The sequence below is a fragment of the Dermacentor albipictus genome, chromosome 4, assembly GCF_038994185.2.
Source record: "Dermacentor albipictus isolate Rhodes 1998 colony chromosome 4, USDA_Dalb.pri_finalv2, whole genome shotgun sequence".
Lineage (NCBI taxonomy): Eukaryota > Metazoa > Arthropoda > Arachnida > Ixodida > Ixodidae > Dermacentor > Dermacentor albipictus.
The window spans coordinates 121,210,135-121,235,826 of record NC_091824.1 but is presented as its reverse complement, the minus strand read 5'-3'; the positions used below and the strand labels follow the sequence as shown (position 1 = coordinate 121,235,826).

Sequence of the window (25,692 nt, the reverse complement as noted above, 5' to 3'; positions counted from 1 at the left end):
CTGTTGTGAGTTGTCTTTATTGCATTCATGCGACCTGACTTTACATTCCTATGTGTTTTAGGGGGGGACAGATGACTAGAAAAATTACTTTTGCCAGCGTGCAATGCTTTCCTGGTGGTTAGCCCCGACGAAAGACAAATAAACAAACGGCAGAGCCGCGTCTTGTACACGGTTACGACAGTATAATTTGTTACACCGCGTAACCGTAGTTATCGGGTTTATTTGAATTCGGAGTTCTTGACATCCTGTGAGTAGTGAATCTTCTCAGACAATGACACACGTGCGAGCGCCGAACTTTCGCGGCATTTCCCTGACGTAGTTAGTGACGTAGGCCGCCAGTCTCCCGTTCGGTCTTGGAATTCCGTCACCCCTGTCGCCTAGCAGGTACTCGTCAAAAATGCGCCGGTCCCAGTCTCCGCGGTGCTTGATCGAAGGCACACCGCTCACGTCGACGCCCCGACCGTGGAAATGGGCCAGCACCGCGTCGTAGTTGTATTCGGGGTAGCTGATGTTGTGCTCGATCAGGTCCGCGCCCAGCGCTTCTTCCAGCTCGGTCATGCGGATGGGCATGACGTAGGAGATGCCCTGGTCAGAAACGCACGTGTAACAGTACATCTTGAATATCAACGTGCACAAGTATGTATGCGTAACATACGCTCAGATGAAAAAAATCTATTTAACGCTGTACGTTAAGCGCTAACGTACACGCGAAATGCAGCCGGGGCACTACATCTCTTCCGGCTGTCTGCGGGTCTGTGAGATTGAGGCTGTTATGTAGTGAGGTGTGTCGCGTCAATTTCGTGCACCGATTTTTAAAGCGAAAGCTTTATAGGACGCGAACTTGCGATTTCGCCGTGGTGGTGCTCCGAGGAGGCACATGACGTCACAACGCGCGCCTCGCCAGGGATAATTAAGCGAAAGCTTTACTGGCCGCTAACTTGCGATTTAACCATGGCGGTGCTCCGAGGAGTCACACGACGTCACAACGCGTCACTCGCCGCGGATATTTCTCTTTCTCTCGCTCCCTAGTCACTACTGCGCATGCGCCACTAGTAGCACCGAGCCACAGATGTTCCGCCACTGCGCAGTCGCGCCTTTCCGCCACCGCCGTTTGGTATGACGTCACATCGCGTTCCTCGTCGTTCCGCTCGCCTCCGCTCACTTTGCCAGAAGCATCGCATGTCTGATAACATGTCGGAGCGTTGAAAATGAGAGCTCGCGTGCGCCGCAACCACAGTTGAGGCGGCAGTGTGGACGGCGACAATTCTGATAAGCAGGAGGAGGCCTGGAATTGACATCGGAACAAGATGAAGAGGAAACGAATCGCCCAGGAAACAGACGAACAGCGCGCCGAACGACTGACTAAACGCCGCAACATAGCTAGACAACCAGACTAACCTGGACTTGCAATGAAGATTAACCAAGGCTAGCCATAGCCTTAGCTTTCGCCACGTATATCCTGGCATAGCCGAGCTAAACCGCTGCCAATTTTGTTTCGGTACTCTTCTTTCTCCTATCCTATTTCTTGAAGTTCCTTTTTCCTTTTGTTCCCCGCGCAGGGCAAAAAAAAAGTGACTCTTCTGGTTAACCTCCCTGCTGATCAATTATTTCTTTCTCTTTGTGATGTAATGGCCGAACACAGTTACACATCAAGAAAATTCAGAACAGCTTGTTCACCCTTATTTCTGGTCCCGCAGGGTAGATTTGGGCAAGAAAACAACAACAATTAAAGTTCATTTGAGTTGAAACCTAATTACCATGGTAACTTATAAATAATTGGTCAGTAATTAGTTTTCTGAACCAATCATTCTTGATAGCTAACTACAGCGTATCGATAACACTACTATTGACTATGCGCTACGTTTCTCATGCTTAAATCATAATTATCAGGTATAAAACTCAAATCATACATCGAAGTTATCAAAGCATATACCTATAGTACGTGGGGCATTACAGGGCCAATCACCGCATTTGAAGCTAACTAGTAAAAGCGCATTTGTCTACCCGCTAAGTTTTTAGTGCTTAAATCAGAATCCTCAGGTGTCAAACTCAAAGCATATATCAGATGTATCGAAGCATAGTACGTTGGGCATCACAGGGTTAATCGCCGTATTTGAAACTAACTAGTAAAAGCGGATGGCAATCTTTCACCGTATTCGACCAGCACTACCTATGGGGCCATGAAGCGGTGGATAATGACTATTATAAATAATCACGGAAACATATAAACACAACACGGAGAAAAGGAAGAGCAGGTTATAGCTCCTCCTTTTATAAGAAATAAATAGAAGGACATAGAATAGGAATGGAAGTGCAGCTAGCACAACACGTCGCACAAGTAAACACAGATATTATACCATAAGCACTTCAGACGAAAGCCGAAGTGCGTAGTCGAGATCCAAGAAATTCGAAGACAAGCTAAGGACCGTGCCGCGAGCGAAGGAAAAAAAAATATCATAGGCGTGACGTTAAAACATAAAAAGAAGGTTGTAAGGTTTGCGTATAAAATGCCGAGAGATGAGATAACACAATCACTATATAAGATAACCGGTGCTTTATCGAACCATAGATAGTGTGCAAAGGGAAAGAAAATGCAAAAGGTTTGATAGAGTGATGAGATTAGGAAATTTGCATTTGCAAAACGCGCTCTGCACTGTGACATACTATAAATGAACAGGTTATGATCACGACAATAATAAAGAAGCGCAAGCACTGTAAGTAGCAGAGGCGTTGCACAGAATAAGTGAGCCAACAGCGTCTTAACGCTCTGTGAAGGAAATGTACGAACGGTTGATCTTGTATCGGCGCTCTGAGTGAGTGGTGAGCGTTACGGAAAGAATAGGCCTCAGGTCGTTTCCCGGATGCGGTGCCTTTACCGACAGCAGGCTTCGCGCAGTGGCTTCAACGACCGACTTCCTTTTAGCGAATCTTGAACCTTCCATACAGTTCATTTCCACAGACTCGAAGTTAGCGTTTCCATGTTTACAATGTCCTGACCTGCGTGTCCAGAAAAGTGTGCGACATTTAGACTAGCCAGGAAAACAGCTTCGGTAGTGCTTCCGGGGCACTGGGACAAAATTTTTGAAGGACCAGTAACACTCTTAAAGAGTTGCACCCTTTGGGGTGTATATTCATCCCACAACAGTAATCACCATCTGCCCAGCTTGCGCTTCCTTTCTTGAAAAAGCTGCGCTCGCTACTTTCCTGTCGGGAATGCTACGTCACGCAGAAAACGCGCATGCCGTTCATGACTGGGAAGTACCGGGCTAACAGCGTTACAGGAAGGAAATGCGCGCAATACAGATGGCGATTATCGTTGTGGGACAAGATACGTCCCAAAGAGTGTTAGCTTTTTTAAGAGTGTACCTTGCTTCACGTGACGCTCACTACAACTATTTTCACCCGCTATCTGCCTCCAAAGAGCGTTTGCAGAGTAGCGGACCAACACACCAAAAGCGCGTTAGTTCTTTTTTTTTTTCACATTGCAAAATAAGGAATGTGACATCAGAATGGTGCACACTGCAAGAAGCAAACAGCGGATGCCTCGCGACAGTACTCAATCAAAATAGCGCTAAGATCATTGCAGCCAGCGTCAAGCTTAATTGACATGGCTCGCGATGCGAATTGCAAGTCAAGCTGAGCGCGGCGCTGCCATACGCATCGCAATCACCACTCGAAGCGCGAGAATGCGTCACCCACGGCCTTTAGACGTAGTGACGGCAAAGTGCATTGTCATGCTCTAAAGAGAGTGCGATAACGGCAGCTGTAGATCGCCTACGTTTCTCGAACCACCTGAGCCGGGGCCGCGCATGCGCAAATTACCGAGTGTCTTGCTTTAGAAGTGCCATCCCTTGCTCTTGAGAAGCACTGCGCTAAAGCCCATGAAACCCATCATTATCGCAATTTTTGCTTTTGTGCCGTGCGGCTGTTATCCAGTGCTCCTGTGCGAGTGGTGCCAGTTTTCTTGCAAGCCCTCGCGCCCTCCCACGTCCCCGAGAGACTGTGCTGGACGTGGCTGGACGGGGACATGCATATGGTCAGCAAACTACACAGCAACCGGGTATCGTGGTGGGAAACGCTGAGCCAGGAAAATTGTCAGTAAGACTGCACTTTTTGCCGAGTGGCTAGTTGGTAAGGCAAATTTGTTTTAGTAGCAACGCCTGTAAAAGAGAACAAATTGTGCCGACTTGTAGGCTGCATTTGGCGCTTTCTCCGACATCCGCAAGAGACAGTTGGCCACAGCTTTGTTGGACGCCGCTCCAACCGAGAGCGACAGACAGCAGACAGTGCTAAACCTTCAGCGAGCGACAAACCATGTAAGTTGTGCGTTTCGCCCTCACGGCGAGAGTGACGTTTGTGCAAGGAATTAACTCTTCGTGTAGCTATAGTACTAACTGGTAGCCACTCAGGTTCTTCTGAACAGCATTGGAAAAATTGGGACAGGTTCGTTGTCACATTTAATTTAGTCCTATAGACTCCTTGAACCGTCGCCAAGTCCCGTCTTCTCCGTGACGGATTCGCAGGCGGTGCCGACTATAATATATTACATAACACTAGGCAGGTCAGCTGATATGCGCCCCTCTCCCACCGGCGTCATGGGCAATAACCTGTTCTGAATGCCGTTGCGACTAAGCCACAATTTCATGTCGGACTCGCGTGTGATGAAGTGCTCTTGAGCGAAGTGTGGTTCTAGGGCGTATTAAACGTTGCCTGGAATTTTCTCGCCAGCATCATCTAGCGACACCAAGGGAGGGATAAAGAGAGAGAAAACAAGAGACTAAGGGCAGAGAGGCTAACCAGATTAAGTGTCCGGTTGGCTACTCTGCACAGAAGATGGGGTAAGGGCAGCAAAGCGACACCAAAGAACGAACACTATATCTATAGCCTACGATCTGCAGCTCAACGTGACGTACATAACTACAGCCGTGGTAAATGGCATATCTTTATTTTATTTAAATCTTCTCGTCAATTCCGTTGCTCGACATGCCATCGCACCTTCTTAGTGACGCCGTGTCCTTCTCTTTCTTTCGCGAATTCGCCGTGCTTGTTGCACGAGCATCTGGTTCTGCAGCCGCGCCTCCGACAATTCGTCGCACACGCCTCGCACCCAGCGGTCTGGTTGCTGGTGAGTAACCTATTCATTTTCACTGGATTACGTCTTTCTAACAAGCTGCACTTTATTCATTTCAGGTTCGCGGACTACTGCTTTGTCGTGACAACTTTCGTCCTCGATTCCATGACCTCTTCGCTCTGGCTTCGTCCCGTCTTATACATGACTCCTTGCCGCTCTGGCCTGCCTGCCTGCCTGCCAGCGAAAGCGTCAGAGTGGTAGAAGCAAAATTTTGCTGCGAGTAAGACGCACGTTCTGCTGCGCCAGCAAACTCTGCATCGAGACCGTCGACTGCCTCTTGCACGAGCCCACCTTGTGCCATGCATCCTCATTCTGTTACGAACGCCTGCTGCATATTTATCGAATGGTTCTCCCTCAGGCGCACCACGCGCTCTTCGTCTTACCGGACATCAGTGTCAGACACTCGCAGTGACTTGTATGATTGTAAGAACACCCTGACAGACTTACACTCTGTGTAAATGTGTCTGTGCGTTCACAGGTGCTCAGGACAAACGGATAAGTGCAGCGTACAGATACTCAGGACGCTCATCTTGAGCACCCATATTCGCAGTTATGGATTGGTCCATTTCGCCCCTGCCCATACTTTGCCGTTCTCCCGGGCATCCCGGGATCTACCGGGAAGCGGCCGGCATTCTCTAAATTAAACATGGCAATGTTTGCCGCAAAAACGGCAGTTCCCTCGTATGGACCCCCGCCCGCATGGACCCTCCGCTCGCGGGAAACGACACGGCCCACGCCGCGGCTCGAGGACTTCCATGCCGAGCTGCAGCGCCCGCCTGCAATCCCTACGACTCCACCTCCGCAAGAGCGATGCGGGAGTGGACGTGGGGGGATCGCATGACCACTTTCAGAGACATCACGCAACACTACAGATTTAACACGTGTAAATACCCGGACGGACGGATGGATAGATGCATGGAACGCTGGCAAGCGCAGCACCAACGCAGAAGTATAGGTGCGCTGAGGCGACACGAGAGGGATTCCATTGCCTCCGAGATTTTCTTGCACCCTCCCCGATCTAGGAAACCATGGTTGACCTTCGAACTCCTTCAAAGTTGTGCAAATAGGTTGTGCGTGCAGTGGCAACACCTTTAGCAAGACGTAAGAGGTGAGTAGGCTCCAGGCGGCGATGCAGAGCGCCGCGAGTGCCTGCACGCCGAGCAGGTAGGCGCCGCCGCCCTTGAAGAGCCCGCTGCGGCCCGACGTCAAGCGTAGCAGCGAGTCGGCGTCTGCGAACAGGCCGACAGCCAGCAGGCCCCAGACGCCGCCCACGGCGTGCACGGCCACAGCCCCTACGGGGTCGTCGATGCGCACTCGTTCCAGGGCGGCCGGCACCCAGCAGGCGAACAGCGCGCCCGTCACGCCCACCACGATGCTCTCGTAGGCCGAGTAGAAGCCCGAGCCGGCTGCGTATCACGCACAGTAGGGTGCAACATATACACCTTGGTGTCGCTTTCACCACGCGCTATACACACGTCATTAGTTGGAAAATCGTCATTCATGCAAATCGTAAACCTTATAAGGTGCTTCCGTCTGTTCCTTATATGCAGACGTGAGAATGGCAGAAGCTGGATCGCGCACGTCGATAAACGACCACTATTGCAAGACTTCGTTTTAGGCCCTTGGCCTCACGCAGACTGTATATTGGTGGTTATGAGTCTAGACTACTGGTCTAAACACGCAGCTTCAGATATGCTACAGTGGCGTGTAGCCACTGTATGCGAACATTCTTCTCTTTATTATTTTACCTGCACCCCTTTATTTCTTCTTCATCGCATTTCTTCATTTCTAAGCATAAGGCCAAAGAAAGCAAGCTCCGTGCCTACACTCTAAGAACAGTTTACACCCTTTGGCTTGCCCCTTCTGCCACACAAAAATAATCGCCATCTGCCTTGATGCGTTTCCTTTCTTTATCGCTGCGAGCCCGGAACTTTCCAGTAACGAACGGCACGCGCGTTATCAGCATAGAACAGTTTACACCCTTTGGAGTGCCTCTTCTGATAACGCGCGTGCCGTTCGTCACTGGAAAGTTCCAGGCTTGCAGCGATAAAGAAAGGAAACGCATCAAGGCAGATGACGATTATTTTTGTGTGGCAGAAGGGGCAAGCCAAAGGGTGTAAACTGTTCTTAGAGTGTATGTAAATAAATGGTCTCTCCTTGTCTCGATCCAGCTGCAAGCGCATACTGCCCAAATTGTAGCGTTTTGCTGTGTGAACACGATACCACTTAGGTCTGAGGCCGTATTCTCGTTCGATGGCTTTCATATTTCTTTACCTCGTTACTATTTCACCAGTGTAGGGCAGCAAACCGCAAGCTTCTCTTCCGGTTAAGTTCCACCCTTTCCCATCTAACTCCTCTCTCTCTCCCACGACACCTTCAGTTTCGCGGGACTACCGCCAGACGCATAGGCGTGATTACTCGCAGACAATTTCTTGTGGCTACGAAGAGAAAGCTACGGAGGCAAAAGGAAGTACAAGAGCGCTCCTGAGAAGAGTCCTACATTCTCATTCACGTTACCTTAGACGGGGAAAGAGAAAACACAAACAGCTTATGTACAAAAAGAATATAAGACAAAATAAGCCACTGAGTCTTAAAATTGACATATTTTTCTGCCTCTCTCTCTCGCGTTTCGCCAAATGCGAAACCATCGCACGGTGAAGCTACGCTGAATCAGTATCTGTTCCTAAGAAGCCAAACGCGCTAACGCTGCCGGTCTACTTGGCGTGGTAAGACACCTGCAGAAGCTCCGCTCCCGTAGCTTTCACCCCACTGCCACGGAATCTTTTCCGCGAGTATTGTGAGCGACAGCATTGGCACAGTTCCAAACGCGCTATCTTATCGCACTGCAAGGAATGCTCTCATCCATGGAGGCTGTGCTTGTCGCGTTAAGGTCCCGTGAAAGACAGCATTGTCCGAGAATACGGTCTTAGCACAGGCCTCACTGAAGAAGGCAAGCACGAATTCTCGTCAGAGTGCTTTTGGTGGACTGAAGACAGTTTTCATGTTACTCTACGTGACATGACTGAGAACCATGCCTAATGAGCCGTGGTACCTTGCTGTCCAGAAATCTTTTTAATAATTATATCTGTTCGGTATAAAAATTAGGACCTTGCCAGCGTAGAAATTTAGCATGAAGCTTAATAACTTTATCTGGTTTTAATTTCACGTCGTACTACACTCCGAAGTTGGGCCTTGTGTGTTCTTTGAATTTTTATTAAGACAGTCGAGATACAAATGAAAACCGACGATACGTCAGCAGCAATACAAAAAAACCTTCGCTTTTTTGCTGTTGAGATGCTACCCTGCTATACTAAACAGTTACAGTATCCCTTAGTAACACCTAAATCAACGGGAAAATATAGCACTCCATTACGTAAAAATTCGCAACGTAACTATTTAGCTAATCTACCCCGAGTGAGACACTGTTGAAGATGACCGCGAGACAACGTAACAAAAATATAATATCTTGTAAACGACAACATTCATTTTACAGAAACGAAATTCGCAATAGTTGTGAAGCAGGCATATTCTCTGCTTGTTCAAGCATACACCGAGGTCGCGCAGGTGCGATCTCTGAGGACCCTCACACACCATGCCGGAACACATTCTCACCAGTGACGGCGACGAGGGCAGTCAAGATGGCGTTCACGATATCGTCGACGAGAAACTTGCGTGTCATAAAGTACCTGAAAAAACCGAAGATGCTTCAGAATGAAACATGAGAACCAGTTTAGCTACGTAGAGCTTTAAAGTAGCTCCTCACTTCAGTATTCGTACCTGACGGCATGAGTGGGAACCGGCTTTCTTTTTTCAAAAAGCTTCGAAGGCGATGTTTGCGCGAATGAGGTCGTCACATAACCGCGATAAACTGTAGCTGTGTAAAATATTTTTTTTTTCGAAACCCAGCATGGTGTGAAGGGCACAATTCTTCGTTCTCATATGCCCTAAAAAGTTAACTTGCAAGTTTAAAAGAATGAACTAATGTTTTCCATAATGTTCGATTGTCTGTAGGAAATTAGTAGAGGTGACCTCTGCAGCCAAAATAATGTCAAAGAAAATTGTTTAGATTGTAAATACATATGTGGTTATAAGTAGGCAGTCAACATACACTGTTCACGCAATCTTAGTCTGCATTTACAAAGGTGAGATTATCAGCGCCAGCAACAAAACCACCAGATCAAACTGCGCGATCAGGTCACTAGCACACTGCGGTCTCTGAGGAAGTTGAGACGAAGTGATTATTTGATAGAACGCTTGTACCTTTGTCTCCACGTTTTCACTTTGTTCCCCTGCAATTCTGGGAGCTACCGCTGCTTCCTTACGGCAAATAACTCCAAGGACCTTCCTGGTGCACCTCCGTTCAGGAAACGTCCAGGAAACGTGGAAGCACGCCAAACGATTCACACAGCGAAGCCACTGAGTTATGTTCGGACAACTACGATTCCTCGGACGATGGCTTTAAATTCGTGATGAATACAAAATAAAAAAGAAGACTACTGCAAACGTCATCGTTAGCAAGTGGTTCTACCATGAAGAGTGTACCGCAACACTGGCCCTACATTGTGCTCTTCATGCCCGTTGACCGGCGACCAATTTAATGCTCCAAAACAGGCAGGTCCTCTTCTCGTTGCTCGAGAAAATCGTACCAAATGAGATTAAAGACCTGGGAATAAACGTGCGGAAAAATGCCCTAATAGTTGACGTGTTACACCTTAGAGCCCTACAAGTCCTACGTTATATTACCGGGATCGACTATATAAAGGTACAATCAATAATTCCTACAGGCAGGGATAGCACTGCGAGCGTCATTTATGAAGTCGACGTTGCCATCAAGAATGACGGCTTGCTAATACTAATGAAACCAACGACAGAAGACACGTTCATTACGAAGATTTCCAGACTTGGAAACACATGCTGGGTGTGAAGGATTTGTTTGAAGGAGACAGCCTTCCTTCCCACATAAAAGTAGGACATGTCTGCCAAACAGTATGACCACTCGTACTGAAGCCCCTCCAGTGGTTGAAGTGTTGCAAGATTGGCCACGCAAAGAGTGTTAGCGTGAACAATGTCGTGTACCCGCGGTGCTCTGACTCCCGTTCAGAAGACGCCTGCCGGCCAGATCTTCTAAAGTGCCCTAACTACAGCAGTGCTCACAAGGTCTCGTCAAAGGATTGCCTGCTGGTGCAGAAGAAATTTGCTATCCACAAACGAACGGTGCGGGACAATTCAACGCATCGAGAGACTGTTGTCACTCTTCGGTGACGTCGATATTGACAACGAGGACGTTCACAAAAAACCACAGTTGCAGATAGTGACACGTCCTCTTCCGTCAGAGGGGTTGCTGCATCAACGCAAAGCACCACCAAGATTGATTCAAGGAAAACAAACCAAAAGGAAAGACTCACCCATCCTGAAGAATGGCCTGAGCTACCGAGGGTACAACGCGCAGCTGAGTTACCTTAAAATTCACCGACCTCTACGACTGCGGCAACTCTTGAAGCGACGATGGCTCATGATCTCCAGATCATCAACATTTTTCGGTCCCTCATGAATGTCATCCGCGTCAGACTGAGCAACATGAAAATTTCGTCTGTGTAAAGCGAGCTACATGTGCTGGGCACTTTGAGTCCAGTGCTTGCGGCCCTTGGTTGAAATCATGGCTTGCCAGAAGCCGTCGTTTCGTGACTAGGTCCGGAACGCTTCAATATTTCAGTGGAATGCCAGAATGCTTGGCGGCAAGGTCTATTTCTTGATTAATAGCTACCTACAAACGAGATCCTTTTTCATACTTACCGAGGATAGCCCAACCTCCCAGCATTACAGTAACCGTGGGATCCCTTAGGGCGGAGTACTGGGCTCAACGATTTACAATATAACACTCATTCAACTCACCGATGTCCTTCCATGTACAGTTCGGCTCGCCATATATGCCTACGACATTTGTATGTGGACGCCGGTTGTAACGTGGCTTCAGAAGGCGGCCACTTTTTAACATCATCCTACGTCCGGGTATAAGAACCTCAAATATCATATGAAAAGTGTGCAGCGGTGACATTTACCAGAAGACTAATGCATTTATGCGCGGTACCCATCGTCGGACAGCTGATCTCGCACAGCACAAGTCACAGATTTTGGGAGGTGGTTATAGACAATAATCTCTCCTGGGCCCCAGCACGTGAATTATGTGAAAAAACGTCTGACGGGAATTTGTCATGTGCTTAGGTTATTAGTAAGGGCCTGGAGGGGGGGGGGCGAGGCCGGGGGGAGGTGTGTCAATACACTCATCCATGCTGCAACTGTACAGCTTCCTCTTTATTGGATTCCTGCGGTGCAGCCTGCCGGTAGTTTCCAACACCTGCAGAACTAACCTGAACAGAATCAGAGGTATCCAAGCCCAAGTCCTCGGGATATGCCTTGGACTACCGTGGAGCGCGTCAACGATAGAAGTTATTGCAATCGCTCAATGTTACACTATCAGAGCGCACATTACCATTGAAACAATTCCTGCGCGCATAAGACACTTCGCCCGCATCCTTACCCATCACCTCGCAAGTATCCCAGTAGAAAGGCACCATACGATATAAGGCCCCATACGTACCGTGGCTCTCTTAGGTCAGGGTACGCACCTGCGGCGAGGCCTTCGATTTCTCCATGGTGTGTGAGCCTTGCTCATGTAACCAACCAATAACTTTATTTCCATCTACTTGATGGAGGAGGCTGCAAGTAAAAGCTGCTCCAGTAGAGGCAGCTTTACGAGGCCCGCAGCCCCCCTACGGAATATTCGGCAACATGCATGCAGACACTTCTGACATCTTAGTTGAAATCAAGAGAAAGAAATGGGCATGGGCAGGACATGTAATGAGGATGGAAGATAACCGATGGTCATTAAGGGTTACGGAATGGATTCCAAGGGAAGGGAAGCGTAGCAGGGGGCGGCAGAAAGTTAGGTGGGTGGATGAGATTAAGAAGTTTGCAGGCACGGCATGGCCACAATTAGTACATGACCGGGGTTGTTGGAGAAGTATGGGAGAGGCCTTTGCCCTGCAGTGGGCGTAACCAGGCTGATGATGATGATGATGATGCAGACACACGCGCATATGCATTGTACATATATATACTCTCATGAACCCACACGCGCATATACCCATGCACACACATACACATATACATACGGAGCCACTGGTGACCAAATCAAAAATACTTAGGTAGCTTGTGTGGTTCTCATGGTGAATACATATGAAATAAGTAGACGCCGCTGAACACACGCACGCGCGCACACACACACACACACACACACACGCGCACACGCACACACACACACACACACACACGCACACACACACACACACACACACACGCACACACACACACACACGCGCGCGCGCGCACGCACGCACGCGCACGCGCACGCACATACACACACACGCGCACACACACACACACACACACACACACACACACACACACACACACACACACATATATATATATATATATATATATATATATATATATACAGTGAAAGCTCGTTAATTCGAACTTCAATAATTCGAACTTATGGATAATTCGAACTGTACGATTTGGTCCGGCCAAGCTCCATAGAAGTCTATGTATAAAAAAGTCCGTTAATTCGAACGCGAGAAGGTTCCCTCACGGATAATTCGAACTACATTCGTCTGGCACACGGCCAGAGAAACGCGCCTACTGCCTACACACAAGGCTGTATTTCCTCCGAAACGGAGAGAACGGCGAGTAAAGGCAAAATCGAAAAAAAAAAATCTAACCGGCGCGGGGCCAGCCAGAAGGCAGCCGGGGCTGCCGCCTCTCCGTACTACATAACTTCCGAGAACAAATCTTGTACAGCTGCTAATGTTGTGCGGAGATGGCACGGCAAGCGCCAAAACACAGCGAATCAAGTACGTCGCTGCTGCGCTTGCAATAAAAAACCGACGAATCAGGGCCTTCGCCACCTTCACATGTTCAGCGTCTTTGTCTCGGCAGTCTTCATCGGTTGTGCACCTCTGTTTTCAGCTTAGGAGGTATCGGCCGTCGCGATTCATTGTGATAGTGTTAAGCCTCGGCTAACGTTCCTTTCGGTGGACATCGGTGGTGTGGCACAGTCGGACCCAGAACTTTGACTTGAAGATGGCGTGTGCCCACAGCACACGCCATCACTTTCTGACCCGCCAAATTTCTGACATGCCCTACTGCTTCCAAATCGTAGTTTACTGTTGCTCTCCTTCACTTTCGTTAGTTCGAACTTTCGTTAATTCGAACTGAAGCGGCTTACCCTTGCGGTTCGAATTAACGAGCTTTTACTGTATATATATATATATATATATATATATATATATATATATATATATATATATATATGTTCTTTTTTCTTCCTCTCTCTCTCTTTCTATGTAAAAAAAATTGAAGCCCACGTTTCAACAGTATAAAGCGCTAGAAAGTTGCACCGTGAAGAAACAAGGAGACCCTCGAGAGCGTATTAAACGCAGATGCTGTTTCTTACGCGCCAGGTGGCTTCGAACTTTTTGCAAATACTGTGCTCTTGATAGTGAAACTAATCGCTACCTTGTCGTAAAGATGTACTGGTTTTGAAGGTTCTCACAGCTCTGTAGTTCAGTGGCTCGTTAAATAGTCCTTGAGGACTTACTGCCTACCAATTGCCTGCCAACTGTGTCCCGACAAATTAACGCCGCGCATTGTTAGGTAGCAACATTCGTGGCATAGAAGCACCTGCTACTAAGGCTGAGCAGAAGATGTCCTCGTTATCATTCTGGCGGCATGGTTCATAAATGAAATTATTCTATAGTGGATACAAGGCCTCTAGCACTACGGCTTATCGTCTTGTTACTGAAATGTTAAAAGATCAGTATTCCGCAGAAGCACAATAAGCAATCAAAAACACAAACATGCGTTGGTTTGAAGAGAATCACAGGTTCGTTTGACATACTGGCAACGACAAGAAAGCAATGTCCCTAGATGTTGTAAATTCAAACACGCGTACATTGCAAATTCACCCATTATTCAAGATTGCAAGGAATGCACTGTCGTTGCATGTAAGTACAGGAACACCTGTCATCAGCGAACACACGCTCAGACAAACAACTCTGAAGAATACGTACGTATAAAAAACTCCGACAAGGCCTCCACCCAGAGAAGCGTTAATCGTCGTCACTGCCGCCCTGAAATAAGAGGCAATAGAAAATAAACACGTATTGAATGGTCATCTTTCTAGAGGTTCGAGGGTTTTAGTTATAAGAGAATCTATATGGGCCTCGTTTGGTGGATGTGTATAAAGTGTGGACGTAACTCTGTGCAAAATCAGGCGTCAACCGCTTTTCTTTTTTAGAGAAAGTGAGATGAAACCATAACTTACGCCGGAAATTGACCACGTACCTGGAAGCGTACTTCCATTTGTCATGTCTCACACCAAACGAGCTGCCGCAGTTGAACACAAGCCAGCCCCACCTGCACACAAGCATCGCGCGTATTGCATTGCACATAGCACGTTTAACATCGTTGTTACAACTGTAGTGCTCGTATTAAATAAAATACCGGTAGAAGAAAAAGAATCCCATTGCGAAAATTTCCGTTAAAAATTTAACTAACGGATTAGCCCAAAGCGCGCAGTAGTGCCAAGATAGCTTGAAGGAACCCCAACAGTCTTCGTCTGCGACTCTTAGTTTCTCTTTTGTTAGTTTCATTTCGCACCTCGAGAGTGTTTCACCCACTCCTTGGTCTAGATGTTTCACTCAATTTCGGTTTATGCAGTGTTTCAGCAAACCATGGTGCTATGGAATGTCACTGTACGCAGTCCCCTAAGAGAAAGAAACCAGGTTATCGGGCAGGTCGGAAGCTGCGTATGCTAAGTATGTAGAACTAATTTTGTGGCGCAGCACACGTTTCAGTTCCGAACCGCGTTGTGTTGCCACAATAAAAACAGCGGCAGCGCAGTGCCAGCAGCATTGGTCGTCGGTATCGCTGCAATTACTAGCAGTTCTAATATTTGTTCGCCGTTTACATAATTGCCTTTTTATTGGTGTCCTTTCAGCTAGGCTACTTGATAATGCTTTTTCGTTTTAACTACGCCCCTTATGAATTTGATGCATTATGTTGATGTGTGCTTCATTCCTCACGCCAATTGCGCCAATTCACGCAATTCTCGGACCGGCTAGTAAAAAAATAATGCCATAACAGCAGCATAACTGTGACGATGGACAGCAGGAAACTGCACTTACGCGATAAACGTTTTGTAACTTTTTATTTTTCGTGTTTATTGCATAGCTGAGTGGATTCCTCTTTCAAATTTCAAACAGTGACCCCGCAGTGTCGCTGTGCCTGCTGGCTATGAAGATGCGCCAAAGATTTCTCGAACTGTGCGTCCTTTAAAACACGAATTCGACTTGGGACAATATCTGCTAGTGTTTCTCCTATAATTTTTCTTTTACTCAGGGGGCAGCCACACAGACAGGCAAGCCGCAGAAGCAAATAAGTTGAACCCAGAAACTACTTTGAGAATCCGCGCTTCTCGCTCCGAAGCCCGCGGTGCCCAAGCACTGTAGACAAGAATTGCACGTGGCACACTTCAAACATGACCACTTTCGTAGAGGTGCCTATTTTCGCATTTTAAACGTAGCCGGCGCTTCTTTCTCTGAATTGTGTTTGGAATCGTATGAGTCTGAATGTTTTGAAAAAAATTTTTTTCAAGCCCAAAGTTGACATCTGTCAGAGTAAAGATTGCTGAAGCAAGCCATACGTAACTCCGGCACGAGGCATCTTGTTACGATGTTTATAACTTCATGCCGCCCAACTCTGAAGTTTATATTGCCCCTGTAAAGTTCAGTAGCATCGTTTCTGCCTTCAGACTAGGCAAAAAAAAATGTTTAAACACCCAATCTCGCGCTGATGTTATGTTTATTACAGAAAAGCGGCCGTCAAATATAAGAGGTGTAAGAGAGTTACCATGTTTATAGAGCGTAAATTCTGTCATGAGTTAAAATTACTTTTGGGTGGATCAGCTGGTTCGTGTCCTTAGATATACGCAATTGGGCTCAAATGTGTGGCACATGGTGAATGACTTGTGGCCTGGGAACAACAGACTGCGCGTGCTCACCAAAGCGTGAACGTTCCGAGAAGCACGTTAGTAGGGCGACTCATCTGGGCCTTCTCGCTGGCTTCGTCGAAGCGACCGCGCCGCGGACCCAGCAGCGCCGCAGCCACCAGGGCCGACATGCCGCCGAGCAAGTGGACGCAGCCGGACCCGGCAAAGTCTATGGCGCCCATCTTTTTCAGGAAGCCGTGGTCTCCCCAGACCCAGCCGGCCGGGATGCAGTACACGATGGTGTTGAGCAGCGAGAAGACGCAGTACGCGTTGTAGTTGGCCCGCTCGGCCATGGCGCCGGACACGATGGTCGTTGCGGTGGTCGAGAAGGACAGCTGGAAGATGAAGCTAGAAAAGACGAGGCCCATGTCGTCCGTCTCGGCGTCGACCATGAACCGTCCGACGGCGCTGAACTCGTTGTCGGGGCTGTGGCCCGTGCCGTACTGCAGGCCGAAGCCGAACAGCCAGTAGGTGAGGCCGCCGAGGATGACGTCGGCGGCGTTCTTCATGAGGATGTTGACCTCGTTCTTCTGCGACACGCAGCCGGACTCGAGGAGGCCGAAGCCTGCACCGCGGGGTTTCCTGGCTGTCAAGCTCGATGTCAACAAAACGACGAGAGTGAAATGTGTCAGAGGCATCCGATGCATCCAAATGTGTTTTTAGGAGGTTTATGTGGAACATCTTTACAGCGCGAATTACAAACACTGACTGAAAGAAATGAGGCCCGTACAGGCCTCCCGCTTTTATGTATCTAGTGACGCTTCTTGTCCCGTGTGATATGCGTGACACTGCTTTCCTGTTTAAATGTCAGGTGTTTGCAGGCGCAGCATGCGCCTACGGTAGTTTTATGATGCTAATGCAGCCTGTAGTGTTTAATTCAAAAGCCATACTCGAAGTCATTGTTTATTTGGTACAGACATGTTCGATGTTCATGTGTGAACATTGGGGGAAGGAAAAAAACCTCATGCAGTCAAAATATTTACGACCTTTGACAAACTATTGGGCGGTCTTTGTGCTGTAAATGTAGTTACAACTGCTAACGAGGGCATTATGCACTTGCAAGCTGCGATATTGCCGGCTTGAGATGCGTCGTTGCATTTGCATTCGCAATCAGAACCACAGACCAACAATGACGTTCTCAGACAGGTCATCATCGTGGCGCTTCGAGAAATCGGTGTTTCAGCTACAGCTGCAGGGCAGGCTTATATCAACGATTAGGATTCGCCTGGATCATACACCGCAAGTCACACGTGTACAAGAATTTTCTATCCCTTCTGTATGATCTACGTTGTGGTCAATTGTACAAGTCAACTCTCGCCGATTCGACGCCTATACAGGGTGTCCCAACTAACTTTATACAAGCTGCTAAAAAAAAACCTGGCACAATCTACGGTTATGGACCAACGAATGTTTGGTCATGAGTTCTCTTCAGCCATAAGGATAATTTTTGTTTACTATTCACCTGGCTAACATCGCCAGAGTAATCAAACAAGGTTTTCATTTCTTTATAGCAAAAGGCGTGACTTCCAATTGGAAAGCGGTTATTGGTTCCTGAATCATCCCTTTCAGTCCTTTTCATTGCGGCTGTGTCCTGCACAATTATTTTTCCCGCGCTTTACTCGTGGCGTGCAAAAATACGAAAGTTGCCGCCTTTTTACGCGCTTGTATGCCGCGACAAAGTGGCCCCAAAAGTGATTTGAAGGAACTTCACTCATTGCCTGACTCAGCAACCGTTTAAATGCGGCAAACTTTAAGGTGTTGGTGTTTGCTTCCTCTGATCGCGAAGTCCTTGTTCATCATGACGATCGTAACCTACTCAATTACCAGTCTGCGTAGGCGGCATTAGTTGTTAAGGTGGTAATAATAATTGTGTGCTTTAACTGTTCTCGTGCTCGATTTTAGCGCATTTATATGCGTGATGTAACGCGGGCTTTTGAGCTGGTTTCAAGCCGGAGGAAAAAAAATGCTGATGCACGGATTCTACGACGCCTGGAATCTGCGTCTATGCTCCCGTTTCCCACTGTCCCGAAGACAGGATAAACCGACGTCCATTTCAGTTCGCGTTCTTCGCAGTCGGTATCCTCTATCTTGGCGCAGTGTTTGCCTAGCAACCCGCTCCTCCACCTTGTGGATTTCCGCAGAACTGGCTTACCAGAAATCTGATCGACATTGCCGGAGCGTATCATCATAGTGCTGCCGCTCTGCTGTTACCGTTACCATCACAGCCGGGGCCCAGCTGTGCCATACTACGCCACGCATGCGCACGTTGTACGTGAAAGCGGCAGAAACGGTAACTATATAACAAAAACGCTATGTTAATACGCTACCCTGCTGTCGTAAGTCTTATCTATCTCTGGTTCACTTCAGACGGTATCTATCTCGAAAGGTCAGCAATTTGATTTTTTTTTTCATTCGGCACGGGCACTGTAGCGCGGTATCAAAATGTATCAAGGTCCAATTAAGTGGTCGACTTTCGACGACTTTTCTTTCATCAAACATGAGTAGGAATAGATAGCGCCAAGTTGTGCCGAGAGGCTACCATCTGCTACGTATAATGAGTGGTGTAACATATTCGAACCGATTCCCTCGTGTCGGTCTCATTGTCACAAATGCACTCATATTGATGTCAGAGGGGGGTGGAAGGAGGGTTTCGTGCAGCTTACCAGTTTGCATAGTGAATATAACTATGGCCGCCGTCAGTACCCAGGTCGCATCGTCGTACGTGAACTCTTCGTAAGGCTCGATAGTAGAAGGAACGGGGGAGCCCATCTCGTTGTCAGGTGCGGCAGGCATGTTGACTGGTCCGTCCGCAAAACCACAAGGTTAAATTCGTCAGTGTCTAGATGAATGCAACTTCCCCTCTGTATAGCGTGTTCTATCGGTGACAGTTGAAGCGGTATCGAGTAAGTTCCGGCGCTCGAGGATCGAATTTGATTGACGAAAACTGGAACCGTGAATTTTTAACGCTGTTCCTTTCGTGCTTACATCGATGCGGGTTCTTGGCGATGTCCAAATCGACCTGAACTGAAATAGGTAATGATGCTCTTCACGTCATTGCAATGGTAGCGCGAGGGAATGCAACAAGTTCAATTCCAGGTATCGACTGATTGTCTCTGCCTAAAGCTGAATTATACTTTACAGAGAAGTGCAGAAGTGCCGTTGCAACAACCTTAGCAGCAGTTCGATGTGGCTATGATCAAACAGCAACGACAGTAGGTCAACGACAGCAACGACAGACACGAACCGACTAGCGAAACACGCTGTACTAACGTGGTTTTGATGATTTACTCAGAATTTCAGCATAGCTGATATTTTACCAACAACCTTCTACATTTACCTTTCGAGCTCCTTGTGGCAGTGCTATAATAGTTTATTCATTCTGTTTTATCACTGAAAAATAATAGAAGGATAAAAAGAACGAGCCATTGACCGAACAGCACTGACCTTTCTTTCTTTCTTTCTTTCTTTCTTTCTTTCTTTCTTTCTTTCTTTCTTTCTTTCTTTCTTTCTTTCTTTCTTTCTTTCTTTCTTTCTTTCTTTCTTTCTTTCTTTCTCTCCTTCTTTCTTTCTTTCTTTCTTTCTCTCTTTCTTTCTTTATTTCTTGTTTGTCTGTTTGTTTTGTTTGTTTGTTTGTTTGTTTGCTTGTTTGTTTGTTTGTTTGTTTGTTTGTTTTTCGAATTCGACGACATTCGCTCCGGCAAATTTTGGTGCCTGAGCCGCCGCTGTCAAAGCGCGATGTCCGAACTATGCGAAATTCAGACGCAAATGAGGAAAATGCATTGGACAGAAAACACATATTTATGATATACACGGCATACGCTGCAGTTTCGCGCGTTAGGCTTCGAAGCGAAAAGCAGATTCACGCCGCTGTTCTAACTGCACAGCGCTCGTTTACAGAGGGCTCAGCCGGCTCAGGGAAGCGTATGCTTCACTTGTTGGCGCCTCCTCAAGAAACTCCAGAAGGCATTGGGTTCGCGCTGCTGGACGCTCCGTCCCCCGAGCCGTTCGGCCAGGTAGCTGCGGCACAGGCGCAGGTCCCACGCCTCCCTGTCGAGCCGGTCTGCCGTACGGGGCGGCAGCAGCTTGCTGGGCTCCAGACCGTTGCTCCTCAGGAGCTGCGCGTAGTCGATGTCCGGGTGCACGATGCCGTGCTCGACGAGGTCGGCACCCAGCACCTCGTGTTCGAGGCTCATCCGGATGGGCACCAGCCAGTTCACGATCTGCGCCCCGGGCAACAATTTCTCTTTAGGATCGATAAACGCACGAGATCTTGTCTTTTCGCGAAGTAAGGCCATAGGTATTGCAAAAAAAAAGAAAGATAACTAAAACGAAGCAAAACATTGCTCATTGTCACTTAGGACGATGCATGGACCATGACAAGTTAGTGGCCTTGAAAGGACGGCTTTCATTACTGCGAAATAGTTCTTTGTTAGTACGGATATGTGCTCCAAATATTAGGGACGATTTTATGCCCAGTTATTGGCATTTGGTGTTGTTGTTTGATTGTTTTTTTTCTTTTGTCCTCCGGTACGTGTCAGCGTTGGCAGGTACTAAAAAGTTAGTTTTATTTCATTTTTATTTGCTTATTTTGTTACTAATATATAATTTCGATATAAGTAATACTGAGTGCCCGGAAGCGTACTGCTTCCAACCTTTCTAGTTGGACCCCATTTAGCCTTACCTGCCTACGTAGGCATTGGAACTTATTAGCATGAAAAAATGGGCTGGCGTATAAGTCGCAGAATGTTCGACATTAAATTTAAATTAGGCATTCTGCACGTGTCTTGTGGTTCTTCTCTTTCTTCCTATCTTAAATGGTGCTACTTGCAATGAAAATTTTGGCTTCCGCACAAAAAGAGAGATAACTTTAACGTGAGAAAAGCAGACAGATCGGCTGGAGGAGATTTGTCACTGGCCTGCTACTTTGCAGAAAGCTTTGTTCATTAAGCAGAGCAGCGCGCAACAAGTTTCAACGACCTTCTCCGGTATTTTGCGCAGGCAAAGGCAAACGGCGTAATTTCATTAAGTGCACCTTCGTCACCATCATTCTAATGAAAATGACAAAGTTCTCTACCAAAATGCGAAAAAGAGAGAGAGAGAAATGATGTGTTAGAAAAAGAAAGGATGCATGGAAAGGCGGGGAGTATTCTCGCACGTAGTTCCGGTTGACAAATAAGGGGGGGAATGTAAGGGGATAGACAGATAAACACAAACAAGGTAATTTGCGTACACAATCCAGAAGTCGCAGACAGCGACTTCTGGATTGCGTACGCAAATATGTTTGTGTAGCGCTTTGCAGATTGGTTACGTAGGACCGTAGACCAATCTGCACAGCGCAAGAAAGAGGAGAAATAAAATACAGAATATTCCCTCCTAGAAGAGGCGAATATAAAATGGGGGAATATATATATATATATATATATATATATATATATATATATATATATATATATATATATATATATATATATATATATATATATATATATATATATATATATATATATATATATATATATATATATATATATGTAAAATGAAGGCAGGGTTGTTAACCAGTCAAGAGTCCGGTTGGCTACCCTACGCCGCTGGGGGAAGGGAGAAGAAGAGCGAGGAGAGGGTATAGAGATAGGCACGGATAGTATTTGAGTCAAAGCCGCTCATGCAATGATCAAACAGACGTCCTCAGAAAGCACAAAAGTGCCTTCACTGCCTTCTGAGCCGATTATCGGTGGGGACGGCACTCTAGTACTGTCTGTTCACTCAGGGGACGATCATCTAGTTTCCTCAATGTGTTGGACAAAGATTGTTTTTATGCTTGAAATTGAGGACAGTGGCACAATAAGTGGTCAATGTTCTCCTCGCATCCGCAAACATTACATGCAGGACTACCAGTCATTCCAATTAGTGCTGAATAAGCTTTCGTAAAGGCAACACCCAGCCACAACCGACCCAGAAGAGAGGCTTCGCGTCGGTTCAGTCCTGCCGGATATCTGAGTTGCAGCGAAAGGTTTAGTCTGTGCAATATGGTGCACCTTATATGTGTGGCAGTCCACTCAGCTAACGAGAGTGTGTGTGCTAGAATGCGAAGCTGTCTCGCAGCGTCTATCCTTGAGAGAGGAATGGAGAAGCAGTGGTCTTATTTGTTTGTCGTACGAGCTGCCTTATCTGCGTCATCATTTCCAATGATGCCGCAGTAGCCTGATATCCATTGAAAAGAGATATCATGGCCTTTTAACTCTCAAGTGATGAACAAGTTCTGTGATTTCGCACGTGAGCTGATCATGAGTTCCATGTCACAGAAATGTCTGCACACATTACAAGGCCGGCCACCACTGCACAGTTTTAACATGATATTTGTGACTGCCTTCTGAAGTCGCGCGCGAACAGAACCCCAGATGGACAAAATTATTACGGAGCCCTTCACTACGGCGTCTCAATCAATCAATCAATCAATCAATCAATCAATCAATCAATCAATCAATCAATCAATCAATCAATCAATCAATCAATCGATCAATCAATCGATCAATCAATCAATCGGAACTCACCACAAGCATAATGTAAGTGGTCACGGTGCTCCAGAGCGCGATAGAGACGCACGTGAGCGCCTGTATGGCGAGTAGGTAGGCGCTGCCTCCCTTGAACAGGCCGCAGCGGCTACACTGGCCATCTTGGTCGTCGTCGGCGACGTCGTGCATGAATAGGCCGATGGCCAGCAGGCCCCAAGCCCCGCCACAACCGTGCACGGACACCACGTCCACGGGGTCGTCGATGCGGAACCTCCTGAGCAGTGGGGATACGCCGCTGGAGAGCAGGGCGCCTAACGAGCCCACCAGAACGCTGTCCAGGGCGCCCAGGTACGCCGAGCCGCCTGCACGTCACCGACAAACGCGCCACGTGTGCCCGCATAGAGTCAATGCCTTGGCAACGCGTCGCAATCGATGGTTCACCAGTGTAAGCCAGCCGGCATCGCATTTTGTTTTTCAACAAACGCGCCCATAATTGTCACCAGCCACTCCAAAAAATAAACAAATATATAAATAGGGACAACCCAGCGCACTTGTTGAAACGTACATGCGTTAAGCAAAGCTTTCTCAAATCGCTTCACTTCGATGATGTGCAAGAGATACATGATGCGCGCACTTGTGTTTTATTTTCAATTTACGTAATCGTTCACCCGCGCCACAGCTGTGTGGGAGAGTTCCGCTAAGTCCACTCGGCGAGACACTGACGCCAAATCCGGAGAAAGTTTGATGAACCTAGGTCCACATGCCATACCCAGACTAGAATGGGAGCTCCATTACCTGTGACTGAAACGAGCCCGGTCAGGAGACCCGAGACGATGTTGAGGACAAGAAATTTCCTGTGTATGGCGTACCTGCGACGACATGAGTTATGGCAAATTATTTGTAGACGTTGGCAGGAATATGCAAGAGTACATACCCTCCTTTTTTTTCTTAAGTGACGCGCACACTCACACGGAATGTCCTCTATAGGTGACATGTTACAAAATTACTATCGCAGACAGTGAAATTGAAGCTGTCAGTTTGCGGCATTCCCACAGCCAAAGAAAGAACAATCTCGAAAACAGCTGAAACATTTTTTTAGTGCCAGGTAAATTAACGAAACGCAAAATGACCCGTTCGTTACATTCTTGGAAATGCGTGCTCGTGAAATGATAGTATGATGTACTCACGACAACAGTATTCCAACAAGGGCTCCTCCGAGTGAACCGTTGATGGTGCTTACCGCCGACCTTCGATAAAAACAAGAACAAAAAATAAATAATAAATAAAACTTCAACCGATGGTGCCAGTGAAAGTCCGGTTAAATTCTTGTTTCTTTGCGTTATACAGCAGGCAATTCACCGCACGATTTGTTTGGAATGTGTACATCAGGGACGATGTTTCTTTTTTCCATAAAGACTGTTTAAACAAATGAGCTTGAGCAAACGGTGTGTCAGCTGCGTTGAAAAACGCTTTCGAAAGGAAATAATTTACAGGTATCTGGCATTAGTTAGCAGGATCGACATCTGATGCTGAACCAGCGAAAGCGACGAGTCATACTGGCGAAAGCGCATACGTGCAGCTGCAAAACTTCTTAAGCGATCAACAGTGTCATTTAGCACAGAAGAACACCGACCCTCACAGAAAATGAATGAGTGAATCTTTTTTTTGTTAGAAGGCATGGCTCTATGGCCTGAACAGGGTATAGGGGTTGTTGAGCAGGCGGTTTCACTATAGAAAATAAAGTTGAATTCAACTGTACTGAAAGGCGTCAGCGGGACTGAGGCAGTGTAGGGAGCAGCTTCTAGGCAGACTCGCAGGCGGAGCCATCCGTGAGTTGATTAGGGGGGGGGGGAGTGGATATTTTATAAGCGACCCCGTAGTGGACATGTCAATTTCATCTACTGCTGAATGGCCGATTGACTGCGAGCGCCTGTCTCCTTCTGACGCGTACCCCAGCCAAGCCAATCAGAACTTCAGCAGCAGACGAAATGGACATGTCCACTAGGTGGACACTTACAGACTACCCCCCCCCCCCCCACACACACACAAAGTGTAGGACATATTTGGCTGGAAGCGTCAATAAGGAACAATAACCGCGATCACGCGCCTATGCTAACTCATGATAGCAACAAAAAAAGTATGTTGAATTTTAAGGCGAGAGCCATACGTGGCTCGTTCCAATGGCTCGTACCCCCATAAGGCGGCGTCTATCCGAGTGGCAAAAAAATTATCATCATAAGCAAAGGCTCATGCCCCCGTAAGCAAGCAAAAAATGCAATCGCTCATATATTAATTGAAATAACCCATAATATACACAGAACAGCATACGTTTCAATAAAGATCAAGCTCAAACCAAACATCCGAACCATCAATAAAGCATTGCGTACCCCCCTAGGAAGTACCCTACGGTCGAGGATGCTCACCAAGTGAGAAACGAGGTGCGGCGCTCGAAGTGGCGGGAGCAAGATGTTCGACCGCAAGTGCTGCTTTCTCTTGCTGAGATGATGCAACGTAAAGTAGTCGAAAAGAAACGTCGTTGGTGCGAATCTGATCCCGCTATACGAGCGCGCGAAGCCGCAGCTAAGCATCGAAAATGAGCGGAAGCCGAACTGCGAAACCAACAACGCGACAATGCGGGACGCAACGTAGAGAGGAGACCGAAGCTCGCAGACAACGTCTTACCACACGTGCACTTCACACTACGGCTCGTCATGTCTTGCAAGTAGTCTGACTCCTCCGATCGTAAAACGTACTAAGTACTGAGTAGCAGGCTTTCGCCTTCTCGTGTTACGGGAGTGTAACATGCCGACGAACTTTCTTCCCTTCGAAACAATCATAACTGGGATTTTTATTACTATTTTTCTTTCTCTCTCTCTCTCTCTCTCTCTCTCTCTGTATTATTGTTCCGCACTACTCGACATGCAGCAGCTTCGCTC

At 47.3% G+C, this 25,692-nt stretch overlaps 3 protein-coding genes across 3 annotated transcripts in view; 1 reads left to right on the top strand and 2 right to left on the bottom strand.

Annotated features, from left to right (window-relative positions):
• Positions 1–264: 264 nt before the first annotated feature.
• LOC135917755 (putative ammonium transporter 3) lies at positions 265–19,037 on the bottom strand. The gene is made up of 7 exons (XM_070537982.1): positions 18,908–19,037; positions 16,257–16,809; positions 14,540–14,611; positions 14,266–14,325; positions 8,744–8,817; positions 6,221–6,537; positions 265–585 (listed from the first exon to the last, which is right to left on the bottom strand). The coding sequence occupies exons 1-7, from the start codon at positions 19,035–19,037 to the stop codon at positions 265–267; spliced, it is 1,527 nt and encodes a 508-aa protein (XP_070394083.1).
• Positions 3,940–25,692, top strand: part of LOC135917766 (proliferation-associated protein 2G4) — a 125,754-nt gene continuing 104,001 nt past the window's right edge. Inside the window, exon 1 of the mRNA XM_065451358.1 lies at positions 3,940–4,316. The gene's annotated coding sequence lies outside the window, so the exon portion shown is untranslated. The remainder of the gene's footprint in view (positions 4,317–25,692) is intronic.
• The window catches only part of LOC135917754 (putative ammonium transporter 2), an 11,372-nt gene continuing 5,716 nt past the window's right edge, over positions 20,037–25,692 (bottom strand). The window contains exons 4-7 of the mRNA XM_065451348.2: positions 23,944–24,003; positions 23,552–23,625; positions 22,796–23,118; positions 20,037–20,464 (exon numbers count right to left, since the gene is read on the bottom strand). Of these exons, the coding sequence (XP_065307420.1) occupies positions 20,156–20,464; positions 22,796–23,118; positions 23,552–23,625; positions 23,944–24,003 (766 nt within the window). The 3' untranslated portion in view covers positions 20,037–20,155. The remainder of the gene's footprint in view (positions 20,465–22,795; positions 23,119–23,551; positions 23,626–23,943; positions 24,004–25,692) is intronic.